General features: G+C 32.6%; 1 protein-coding gene across 1 annotated transcript; it reads left to right on the forward strand.

Moving 5' to 3' along the window:
* Positions 1-11191: 11191 nt before the first annotated feature.
* On the forward strand, positions 11192-12036 carry LOC149576584 (germin-like protein 3-1). Its single transcript, XM_089816813.1, has one exon. The coding sequence runs from the start codon at positions 11252-11254 to the stop codon at positions 11897-11899; it is 648 nt and encodes a 215-aa protein (XP_089672939.1). The 5' UTR covers positions 11192-11251; the 3' UTR covers positions 11900-12036.
* The last annotated feature ends 1696 nt before the right edge of the window (positions 12037-13732 follow it).

The following is a 13732-nucleotide window of genomic DNA, read 5'->3' on the forward strand; positions in this document are numbered from 1 at the left end:
TGAATTGTCCCCATATCTGTTCTTCTCTGAACTTTGTCTCCTTTTTAATACTGAGCTACCTTGATGTTGTGTGAGTAAAAGCTTATGCAATTGATTGCAATTTAGTAAGACTGTACATCCATTTGTTATTGCTGTTAATTCAATGGATTAAATAGAGTCTTTGATGAATGTGATGAGGTTGCTTGGGTGTTAATAAGGATTTTTGAATGATAAATTCTGGTAAGAATTGCTTATGAAAATTCGTTGCAAGGCAACAAATTAGATCTAAGAATTTACTTGACTCTGAATTCCCAATGGATTAGGCACTGATCGAAAGTATTTCATCCCAAAAGAGAAGTATATTATAACTAGCTTTTTCAAAATACATCATAAAATCAATTTTCACTTATCTTTCCTGTAAGATTTTCAAAGTTGGCCAACACTTGCCTGCATGGATTGTTTTAGCTTCATTTAGCCATTGTTGTTGGAAACATCTGCAGAGCTATAGAAGATTTCTTGGCCATATCTATTTAAGGGATGTGTTTATCAGTTATTTACATATATGTTTGAGGATTTAGAGATGAGAATCAAAATGAAACTAAGGATAATTCTCATACAATTATTCCATCTTTGAACCATCCCCGGGTGCACCCGCCCTGGTTTTACAGAGCCAAAAGAGTAGAAAACCGTCTAAGGTTTTGTTGGAGTTGGGCCCTAGTACTTTGCATATGCAAGTGATAATGAGAATTGGCTATTCTTTAGGTTGTGTATGTACTGATATCTAGGTACTAAGCCTTTTGTCGCCTAGTAGTTTTAGCACTGTTAACATCAAAATAAAACACCAACATAAGTTATAATTTTTTTTAGTTGGAGCTGACCTTACTCGGCATCCATTGTCTTCTTTGAGTGCTGAGCTAACTCGACACCTATCCTTTGTGTGTCGAGCTCACTCAGAACTTGTTCCCTGACACTCGGCACATTCATGTGCCGAGTAAAACTGGCACTCGACACCTTCATGTGCCGAGTAGTTTTTAAGTGCTGAGCAAAAATTTTAGGTTTAGAGTTGTGAGTTTAAGTTTGATTTTATAATATTTCTCACAACTCTTTCACAATAGGGTAATTTTAATCTGTTTTCTTTATGCTTTCTTCAACTACATTGCTTAAATACATGTAACTTGCTATAATAGGAAACTTACCCCATCTTAGCATCAATAAAACATTCTATAGCTCTTGTGTTCACTAAAATAGAAAATTATTGATAAAAATAATTAATTTGACTTAGTTTGCTTTATGTGTTTTTGTTTCTTTTTTATAATTTATTTTGTCTTGACCTATCTCCCAGATGAGCTCTCCATGTACAACTTTTGTAGAGTTCATTTTTCACATAGGTGACAAATTGTCTAGAATTTATTAATTCTATTGTCATGACTTATGGTTGCTAGATTTCAAAATGATGGAGGCAACAAGCAAAGCCAAAATTTGAAATCTTTATCAACATCAATTGAGCCTATGAAGTGAAATATTTTGAATAAGGCATTGATATTCATCAAATCCTTAAAAATGTATAATTTTATCAAATATTGTAGTTGTAACTGCCTTGGTTAAGATATATGGAATATATGGAAGCACAAACATGACGCAACTATTTGAAAGAATGTCTCATCATGGATTACCTTGATTGTAGGATAATAAAAAAAAGGATCTATAGAGAAGGCTATAGAGATAATTTGAATTGATTGGAAAAGACGACAAGATTTCAAGCAAATCCCAAACTCTGCCAACCTTCAAAATGATGTTATTTATTCTTTATAACAAAAAATAAGTCATTATGTATAAAGGAGATGAAAGTGCTTCATCAATCAAGAATCAAAATTTAGATCATCTTCATGTTCCTCTCTGTGTTATCTCTCTGATTATGAATTGATATCCAAAAGTAAAGAATTTTATGAAGCCTTTCTTCTTCGCAAATTTAGTTTAGATAGAGCCACTTCAATTTTTTCTCATACCAATCACAAGTATCTTTCTAAAGATCATATTAAAAGATAACTTGTCAATTAGCTCTAACAACTCCTTTTGGTTAAAAGCACATAGTCTTTCTTCCTAAATCTCTTTGGGAAGAACTTGTAATTTATTGAAGAGATAGGGAAGTTTGGGGATTGCACAAAAATAAATAGTGGCACAAAGTATAGAGGATGAAGAGGCAAGGGGCTTCCCAATACATTTTGTAGGAGTATCATGTTTAAATATTTTTAATATTAATGTTGGTTTATCTTGTGTTCTTCCCACCAAATGTTCAAACTTTATTTTCACCATGCTTGACTATGTGACTTAAGTACCTAGACTTTTAAATCTATATTGCCCTGCGATGTTTAAAACCTTGTCCTTACAAACATGCTTGCAAAATTTAGAAACATAGAGAAGGGATAGCTACTTATATAGGCATAAATTAGTCTTTTACTTGTAAATATGCATGTAAATATACAAGTAGTTGATGCAAAAAATAATGGAAATCTTAAGAAAATGGGATGAAAAGAGAAATGTCAAATTCCATAAGGTTTGTAAAAATTCTTCCAACTTATCCCATAGTGGAGTTTTGAAATAATTTAGCACTCCATAAATTCGTAGTAAAGGACTTTTGCCAGATGTTGTAATTGTAATTGTCTTGCAAAATTCTAAAGAAAAAGTACAACATGTGGAGAGTTTGAGAGATTCCTCAAAGAATATTTCTTTTATTGGGTTGTAATAAAAATGAAAACATCTCAAAGATGAACAATCATCCATATACTTTTAGATAAAATCATAGAAAATTATGGTATCTAATGGAAGGAAGGAGAGAGGGCATTAGAAGCTACACAAAGATTAGGAGAAAGTGGAGCTCTGTCTATAGATTGCCTTGGTGGGTTCTTCTAGATTGCTTTATGTTACAAATTTGGGATAGCTAGGATAGGTTTGGATTGGATCTTGAGGGATCTTGTAGAACTGATTTTATAATTATTGTTTGTATTTGGCCCTTACCGGGAAGGCCTTATACCCTAACACATTGCATGTAATCAGTTATATTTTATGAACAAATTATTGTAATTTGGTATCAAATCTTTCATTTTTATTATTTTTCCCTTGTGTGGTTATTAGTTGGGGGCTAGGACATCTCCTTTGGGCATTCTCCTACCTTGCACTGTGTCAAAATTGAATCTTCCATTTCCAAATTTATAAACACAAAAAGGGAATAGATCTCTTCCTATTGTTTCAACATCTTTATCTGTAAATGAATAATCACCAACTGTAATTGCAAAATGAAAAAATTTGGTTACCTTTTCACCATAATTTTGTATGACGTCCACAATCTGTCTACACAATTTAAGTAACAAGATTCTATCTGAAGGATACCTTGGTAATTTCAATGGAATATTACGATAACTAGAAACTCTTAGGTATGAAAAAGTCTGAAATTGAACATACCAATTTCCAAACTTTATTATTCATTGCAAGCTTCTATTGATATCCTTTTCCTTGCATCCTTTTCAATTTTTCTTACTATGTAATATAAGAATGCATCATTATCCCCACAAAAATGTCTTTCACTTTCTATGAGTTCTAATTGTAGAAAACATTCATACCCTTGGCTTTCTACCACTAATATGTCCAATCCTTGTAAGACGTGGGTATTTCTCTTGCAAAGCCAACATATACACCAAATAAGATGTCATGTAGAATTTTTTAGTTGATAAAACATCTACTAACTACTTGTTTAGGTTATCACTGATTATTGTAGCCTAGTCTATTTATTTTCTTTTTATCATTTTCATGATAAATAGACACATCCATGGTTGAAAATTCTTCACCTCTTTATATCCATGCACCCTATACAAGAGAGTGATGTAATCTTTTGCCTCTTCTCTAAACTCATATTTATGTTGCCCTCTTGCCATCTTCTTAACATTGATATTTTGTTGAAGAAATAATTTTTCATTAGTAAAGAAAAATAGTTTCTTTATTTAGTTTTATATAATACTCATTAGCTATTTGCAAATCCATGGTCTCATATTTAGAATGTTCTTGTATGGAGAATATTTTTCGTATCATCATAGCGCTAATATCAAAAATGGTTTCTCCATATGCACAAAATCTCTTTTCTTTTTTTCATAGCATCATGCATATTGTGGAACCAAATCAATTGACTGCATAGAATTAGGGAATGTTGTTGCTTCAACCAAACTAGAGGCTACCAAGCCTTGCGATAAAATTGAAGTGTGCTCCCAATTTCTTGTTCTTTTAATGAGTTCAAATATGTCAACATGATCTAAGTCTATATCCCATAGCTCCTCAAACTTAGAAGAAAATAAGGACTGGCAATTTCTTTTGTTAAATCTGAACTTCATTACTGATGATATTACCTTTCCTTAGAGAAAAGAGAAAATATTGGATTTACAAAACAAAAAATTACTAAAATGACAAATCAAACTAAAATATAAAATATAAAAAATTAATTTTATTACATTAAAACTTTTAACTTTGTCATGAATTACATTATAATATAAGTTTTAACCAATTATTATTGTAAAAGTAAAAAATATTTGTGGCATGAATATTAATGAATGAATGCATCAATAAGAACTATTTGTTTCTTTTATTTCCAAGTAATATTTTTAATGACTCATGTATTTCCTACATTAGAAGCAATCTTTAGATTGTGCTCCATTGGAGTCTTAAAAAAATTAGAATCTTGTATGTCAATGAACTTAGGATTAGAATGACTTTAATTCTTGACTAATAATATAGTAAACATAAGTGAATCATGTCAAAAACCCCACTTGTCTCTTCTATCAAAACTATTTCTCTAATAATTAGGGCCCACTAAAATAGTTTTTTGTTCATCCTTTATCAAATGGTATCCATGCCACCTCTTCAACCTTTTATAGTAGAATTGGCCCTCTAAATCCTTAGGATCATGTTTCTTTACTTTTATATTTAGAAGTAATAATAGTATATAATAGCATTAAGTTGAAGTATTATGTAAAAAATTATAATGTAAGATTAATATGATTTAAAAAATCAATCTCTTTAATATATAGAAAATTTGCAAATAATTTTAGATTTCATTTAAGTGAGATGAGATGATGTTAAAAATAAAGATTAAATTAATTTAAATTAAAAACTCATTTTTAAATTAAATTAAATTAAATTAAAAATTCATTATTACTCTTATAAATCATGAAAACAAATGTTTCTTATAGAATTCTCTTTTTAAGAAAATGAATTATTTTATAAATCAAGAGTTATAAAATATAAAATAATATAAATGTGACAAAAAAATATCAAATTGAATGTATCACATGAAAATTAAATATACAATCAAATTCAAAATTAGTAAAAATATACCAAGCTTCAGGATAAGGTAAATCATTGGACTCATAGATGGTTTTCTACTGCTGCCTGGGTTACTCTTCTTCAAGTTGTTATCCAAGCTCTTCCTACTTATAGAAGCATGGTTCATGCTGCACCTATTTACTTTCTCAAGGAGTTTGATGCTCTTTCTCAAAAATTCCTTTGGAGTGGTAATTTGCGTAGTACTAAATGGAGCTTGGTTAATTGGGCAACTGTTTGTAGGCCTAAAAAGGAGGGTGGTCTTGGTCTTTGATCTTCTCTATTGAGTAGTCAAGCTTTGGCTACTAAACTTTATTGGAGATGGTGCTCTAGACAACATCAACTTTGGGCTTGTATTATCACTCATAAATATTTTCATGGTGCTGATCCTTGCTCTGTTTCTACACTTCCTCTTGAAGGTCATGGCTCAATGGTTTGGCATACTTTGAAGACAGGTGTGATGTTGGTGAAGAGGGGTCTGTTCTAGATATGTAAAGGAGGTTCTCAGGCTTTGTTTTGGTCTGATGCTTGGGATGGATTCCCTTCCATTTTATCCATATACCCTCATCTTCAGCCTCTTTGTGACTCTTTTCTTGCTGCTGGATGGGATAAAGTGGCTCATTACAAGACTCCTTATCAATTGGGACCTGTTGTTGGTTACAGATGGAAGCATTCTTCTGATTGGCCTCCTGGAGGTACAAACATGGATCGTCAGGAGCTTTCTCAAATTATGGCCTCTAGAGAGTGTTCTTCTTTGCTTGGTCTAGATGTTTTGGCTTGGGGCGGTACCTTGTCTGGTAAATATCATGTCTCTGCTGGGTATCAGGAGATAACTAGACAATTATTTGGGGATGCTGAGGTCCCTTGGTGGAAGCAAGTTTGGGATAAAGTTTCTTGGTCCAAGTGCAATTTTTTCATGTGGCTAGTGGCTCACAACCGTTGTCTTACCTGGGATAATCTTTGTAAACGTGGATTTCAAGGCCCCTCTTATTGTGTTTTGTGTGGTAATGGAGAGGAGTCTGTCTCCCATCTGTTCTTCCATTGCTCCTATTCTACTCATATATGGCACCTTTGGTGGAGCGCTTGGGGTTGCTCTTGTCGGCATGCTTCCTCTTTGCCTGAGTTCTGGGCCCGCTTGGGTAGTGCGCCCTCCAAGTCTTCTTCTCTCCATGTTGCTTGGATTGCTGGCCCATCTTTCATGCTTTGGCATATTTGGTTGGAGAGGAATCGTTGCATATTCCAAGATGTTCGGCTTGGTGTTTTGCATCTTTGGTGGAAAATATCACATTCTCTTCAGGAAACTATTCTTGTGAAGTGTGAGCTTGATGGGGGTATGGATCCGGTTGATCTTGCTATCTGTAATCGCCTCAATTTTCATTTGTAGGATGGGGCTGCAGCTCATAGGTTTCCTTCTATGTCTAGGCAGCTTCACCATCAAAGGAAGGGTCAGGTTAACCGAGATGGGCACTGGGCTCCTCCTCCCTGTGGAGTTCTGAAAATTAACACTGATGGTTCTTCCCGTGGGAATCCTGGTTCGGCTGGTATTGGCAGAGTGGCTCGTTGTAGTTCTCGGGATGTTAAATTTTTCTTCTTAGTTCATAAGGGTGATTATACTAACAATCTCATGGAAGCTTAGGCTATTTTATATGCTGTGGAACAGTGTTGCTTGCAGGGATGGAGTAAGATTATCTGTGAGTCTAATTTCCAGGTGGTGGTGAACATGCTTTCTTCGCAAGAGCTTGAGGATGTTAGTTGGTAGCTGGCCACTGTTGTTAAGCAGATTCTTTTCTTCTCTTCCTCTTTTCAGTTCATTAGGTTCACGTATATTCCTCGTGAATGGAATAGAACTGCTGATTGTTTAGCCAAATGGGCTTCTAGTCATGATCTGGGTTGGAATATTAGGGATAGGAGGCAACTGTCCTTTGAGATGGTGCAAGAATTTGATGATCTTGTTGCTCAAGATCGAGCTCCTTGTTGAGCTCTCCTTGTTGTATTCCTTTCTGTCTTAATAAATTTTTACCCCTCTTTTTGCAAAAATTAGTAAAAATATAATAATAAATTTATTTCCAATTAACTTCTCACAACATAAATAGAATTAAATACTCCTCACATTTAAATAAAAATATATAGAATAATAATTTTGAAAACTTAATTAATTTCTATCATTGGAACCTTACTATGCCTATACATTTCTACTTTTTTTTGAAGATTTATTTAGTAGGTCAATTTACTTTCATCCTAAAAATTCCATGTGATGGTCTAGTATAATTGTACAAGGCATTTTTTAAGTTGATGGAACAAGAGCATAAAAGTAGGCATGACAGGGAAGGGAACACTAATACAAAGTATTTTTCAGGAATCACCCATGCTTTTCGCATGGCTAGCAATGACATGATTCCATCATTTTGTTATTAACTTCATGTAATGATGAAAATAGCATGCCTAAGTTATTTTTCTTAACTAATTTTTAAGGTTTGATTTCAGGTCATGGTAAATAATTTATCCAAATGAGAGTCTATAATTCTTTTCATGTCATTCTTTGGTTTAGGATTAGTTAGTATTAAAATTTTATTCAAATTATTTGAAGTATTGATATATGATTTTTATTTTATGTGATGTTTGGGCTTTATATTGAGCAAGACCTCATATTGTTAAGTTCATTTAGGCATATTAATTATATTATTTATGTCAAGATTTTAAATAGTAATTTTTATAAAGTAAAGTCCACAAAGATAGTTTATCCCTCAGTAGATTTATATTTATAAGTATATAATAGTATTAAGTCTACTATAATAGTATATAGTAGTATATATATATATATATATATATATATATATATATATATATATATATATATATATCCCTCATTTTACTCATATACCACAATTTATACAATTCTATATATAATATATGTATAGCTAGTATAAGTTGGTAAATAACCACTTCAAATCATAAAGATACAAATACTTATCCAACAACTAAATAATAGTGAAAAACATCCTCTGATTGGTACAAATGATTGGTAAATATTCTCGGCATGTCATGTATTTCCTACATTAGAAGCAATCTTTACATTTTACTCATCCCTCAATTCCATTCTTCTAAGGAGGATCAACCCTATTGAGTCCATTTATAGATCTCGTTCATTTTATGTTTAATTAATTTTTTAGCTTTGTCTTTAATTTTAATTCATTAAATTTCTAGCATATGATTATATATATCAATCTTCATTTTCTATTAAAGTAAAGATTGTTATGTATTTAATTGATTCATTATTTTGTTAATTTTAATTTTAATCAAACATTTTCATTCACATTGATCAATAAATTTCATTCATTCATATTAATCCCCTTCATTCTCATAATTTCTCACACAATTCTTACCTACAATATCCTAACCATCCATTATTTTTCCTGTTAATATCTACCCCTAATTTTTATAAAGATTTCTTTATAACACATTTATCTCCCTCCATCGTAGCTATAATGAACTTTGACATGCCTATGCCAATGCTATAGTGAGCCATTGCATGCATGCTTGCAAACACTGTTATCTTCATACTATCATCTTCATTTTTAGGTTTTCAATCAAGAATAACAATAATAGTTTCAAATGTAGTTTTTAATTTTACTTTTCCATTTCCTCCTCTAGAGGACTCCTAAAAAAAATAAAAATCTATAGGTGTCAAAGATAAAGTTGTTCCCTTCTCAACAGATGGATTAAATTGACACATTTGCTTTCTAGACTGGATTTTAGGTTTTCAATTCAAGGTGTAAACCTATTCCCAATTTACCCTTCATCACAACCATTTTGCTGATACTCATCTAGATCCAACTTTAGAATTAGTTTTGTACTTTCTCTGTAGTAGTTCCTTTTATGTCTTGCTTGGGCTTCTTCTACTTGTTAGTCATTCTAGGATGACTCCAGTGCACTATAAATGGAATTTATATCATATGAAATTGACCAGTTTATCAATTGGACTTAAGTACATGTTTTATAAATTAGATGGTGATAGGGTGCTACAAAATTTGAGAAGGAAATTCATATCAAATAGGTTTTTAAAAAAGGACAATAGAGAATTGATAAAATCCCATTAGATGAGTCATACAATTTCAAGTAGAAATAATTTAGAGGGATGAATCACAAGTAATGCATCCAAAATGAATATGAACCATGAAACCTAAAATAGAGGGCAATGTTTGTCCTAATGGGAAACTTGGAGTTCGAGATGTTAATAGAAGAGTGCTCAAGAAAACTACAAAGGTCATCCTGGATGAATCTTGTGGGCAGGACTAATTCAACTACAAATTGAATTTCTTTTATCCATTATCCATATTATTTTTCACTTTGTTATTGGCAATTTTTGGTTTTTTAGTTTTGAATCTTGTAGGTATGACTGACTGATACAACTTATTAGTTGTTCCATGATATGCCTATGCTTGTTTGAAGCAAGCCCTACATTTGAGATGAATGCCCATTCCTCATCATTTGATCCTGGATTAAACATCACAACATTCTGGCTAGACAATTTAAAATCTTTTAAGAAGTTAATGATCTCAACTTAAATGCAAAATTTTAAAAGTTGGAGCTTCAGTAGATAAATATTGTATTCAGCTTTGTCAAATATGCATATTGTAAAAATTGGGTTGAAAGTTGCTGTCTTTGGTTCCTAATTGGTCATGATTTATTTAAATAGATTCCATCACAGACCAATTCCACAATCTCAAATAGATTTCATTACGGACTAATTCCACAATTTCAAATTACATTAAAAGCTCATGAATTTTTTAATTTCTAATGTGCAGCTTTTGATCATTCAATCACTTTGTATGGTAAGAAATCAGGGATAACAATAATAGTTTGAAATCTAGTTTTTATTTTACTTTTTCATTTTCTTCTGACTACTAATTTTTTTTAATAAAATCTATAGATGCCAAAGATAAAGCTAGCTGCAATGACCACGAAGTAGTTGTTGCAAGAATGGGTAAAAAGGTACCTAGATGGGGCTGTTGATCTAGGTGTGACGTTTTGAAATCAAAATCTTCACCTTTTTGAATTCCCTACTTTCAAACACAACATTGAACAATTGAAAATAATTAAATCATACACAGAACAACAAAATAGAAATGATGCAAAACAAGAACTTGTAAATGCAAATTTTTAAAAGATTGTTACCTGTAAAGCAACCACAGTCAAGTCTCATGTGTTATTTTTCAAGATTAACAACTAAATTTGATAAACAAAGCCCCTACTTCATAATTGACCCCATCCGATAACAAATTTCAAACTGTTAATAGAAATCATTAATCATCTAAATTTCAGTATTTCCTTCACAGATTTCTGGCTCTTCACAAATTTGCGGTCCTTCACAGATTTAAGGACCTTTATGTGAATGAAGGAGCCTCTCGACTAATAATATATTTAAATATAATTGAAAAATAAGACTAGCTATATATATTATATATTATATAATATATAAAGAAAGCAAGAGATATAAAGTTTAATTTTTATATGAGAAACATTTTTATGAAAGAAAATTAAAGGCTCGATAACTATAAACTTAAATAAGATTAAGAAAATTAATAATTTTTTTATAACTCTATCATTAGTTTTGCAACGGATTGAAAATACGCTATGTGGTATTTAATCTTAGCACCCAAGAAAATTACAAGTATCGAGAAACTTCTGGAAATTCCAAAACATAATGAAAAAGTCAGTCATTAGCCGAAACGTGTTCTAAAAACAACATTCAACTGTTGCCGCACATTTCAACTAGACAAATCCTTAGAAGGCTGCGCCATTTATGTCCCATCGCTCATCACAATTCTCTACTTAAACACATCATTCCCACACTTCTCCAACGCAAAATTCATTTCTTGCAAAAGCTTGCTCATAAATTTCAATTTCAATGGCTTCACTTTCAATTCCTCTCCTTTTTCTGCTCTTGCTCCCCATTATAACTGCAGATCCAGAAGCTCTTTTCGATTTCTGCGTAGCTGATACAAAATCTTCCGGCAATTTCTTCAACGGCTTGCCCTGCCTGAATCCCAGCGAGGTCACCGGGAAACACTTCACGACGTCGGTTCTGAACACGGCGACGAACACAAGCAACATTTTCGGCGTGGGCACGACGTTTACAACAACAGATGTTTTACCGGGACTCAACTCGCTCGGAATATCGATTTCCCGAGCAGATGTGGCCGTCAGCGGAATTGTGCCGCCTCATTCACACGCGAGAGCCAGCGAAATCACTTTCGTTGTTCAGGGGAAATTAGTCGCCGGATTCGTTGACAGCAACAACAGATATTTCTCTCAAGAAATTAATACGGGCGATGTGATTGTTATTCCCAAGGGAGCAATCCATTTCCTCCAAAATTTGGGTGAAAATCCGGCGAGTTTGATAGCTGCTTTTAACAGTCAAAATCCAGGAGTTGCTGTGACTCCGTTTGTCACTTTCCGTTCAAATCCTGCAATTCCTCCGGCGATTCTTGGCAAGGCATTTCAGATTAGCGAGGAGGATGTGGGCAAAATCAGAAAGGGTCTTGGTGGCAATTAAAAAGATTCAATTTTTATTTAACTCGTTTCTATCTTTTGATGGCTGATAATGTAGCCTGCATTAATAAGTGATATTGCAGTAATCCTGTGATTCCACGTTGTTTCACAAATGTCAAATACATAAAGTCGTTTTCTCAATTGCGTATTTTTTGTAATGATCGTTTGGTTAGCTCAAGTCTTTAAACTAATTTTTGATATAGGCAGTCTATATTAATGTTGTGGAATTATGGATAATTTTACGATTTGTTTTTAACTAATCTTTGCAAACGAATACTAGCTAAATCAAATCTTTTGGGACGAATCTGATTGCTTATCGTATGCTAAATCGGTTTGGTTGTTATGATCTTTAAATAAATTCACCCCGCGTGATCTATAGCTAATGTAAAACTAACTTGTATATGTTGCAGTCTGACTTGTTCAATTCTGTTTTTTAGGATATTATTTAGCTCCATTTTTTCTTTTATAGATAATATTCGAACCATTTGTTTAATCATGGAATTAAGAAAACTGTGTTTTAAATTTCTTAACAAATTTAGCAACTTCTCCATTCACACGTATTTTAGGTGGCATCATCATCATTATTATTATGAGGAATATGGTCACGCCTCCTTACTTGAATGAGGAATCCAGGTCTAGCATTTGTAGGCCATATAGCTCCCAAAAACAGGGAAGTCAACAGAAATTTAATATAATAAAAAGGAAACCTTTTTAGCTTCATATAATTATAAAAACAATACCCTACGTAGCACAGTTGGATAATGAAATAAATGCTAGCGATCATTTCAATCCTCCAGCCTCCTCGTAGCAATAGCTGTACAAAGTTGAATGCATCAAAACTAAATTGTAAAGATAGTGCCGACACGATATATTAGATGAATAATTTGTAGATTGGGATACCAAACGAGTTTTAAGGAATGATAACTTTCTATCCATAATATTCGAGGAAAACAGCAACGATTCATATGCGAGTTGTTAAAATTTGTGTTAAAATTATCCTATATCTATATATATGAAAGGGCATTAACACAGCCACCTTGGTAGATTTGTATGCAAGATATGATACAAAACTTATAGGCACGCAATCTGTGGACAAATATTAAATCTAATGATTGCTTGGGATGGGCTTCGTAGAAATGGAAGAAAAAAATTAATGATCTATATGTCCATTCCATATCTTATAGAAAAAACCAAATAAATACAGTAGCTATTTCTGATTTGGCTATCATCTTCGAGTCTAACAATATCCTAGCCGTCCAACCGTCCGGAAGCGAATCCAAATTCTCACTTGGGTGGCAATTTGGGTAGGATTTCGCTATTTCTCCATTAATGTATCTTTCATTAATATTGAAAAAATAAGAAATGCAATGAATTTTGCTGAATTTTAACAATTGTTCTCATGATCTGTATGTTTTGTAATCGAAAATAGCAAAAAAATTGGAAAAATACACAGTATTTTTAGAGATCTGAATATTTTTTGTATTTTTGATTCATTTTGTCTCAAAGATAACCAACACCATTCGAACATCTCTTCTATAAATACATTGTGAAACTCTTTCACAATAGGGTAGTTGTAATTAGTGTTCTTTGTGCTTTCTTCAACTACATTGCTTAAACACATGTAACCTACTTGTTGGTAAACAAATTTGTCACTGCGAAGTTACTACTGAAATCAACCCTATTCGCCCTGTGAATAGTGACAAACGTGCCAATAATTGGAGAGATTGCAATCGATCAATACTAGATTACAACCTTCCTTTGCACTTGGGAGGGGCAGCTCCCTCGTATGATGGGTGTATTTTATTTTTCAACATAAATGAATTAAAACTTGAAAGAT

The sequence above is a fragment of the Cupressus sempervirens genome, chromosome 1 (assembly GCF_028749045.1).
Source record: "Cupressus sempervirens isolate cs-2001-9-10 chromosome 1, ASM2874904v1, whole genome shotgun sequence".
Classification (NCBI taxonomy): Eukaryota; Viridiplantae; Streptophyta; class Pinopsida; order Cupressales; family Cupressaceae; genus Cupressus; species Cupressus sempervirens.

What these genes read in the sequence shown, in the direction of transcription:
- LOC149576584 (XM_089816813.1), top strand. Translation starts at nt 11,252, where the DNA reads ATGGCTTCACTTTCAATTCCTCTCCTTTTTCTGCTCTTGCTCCCCATT.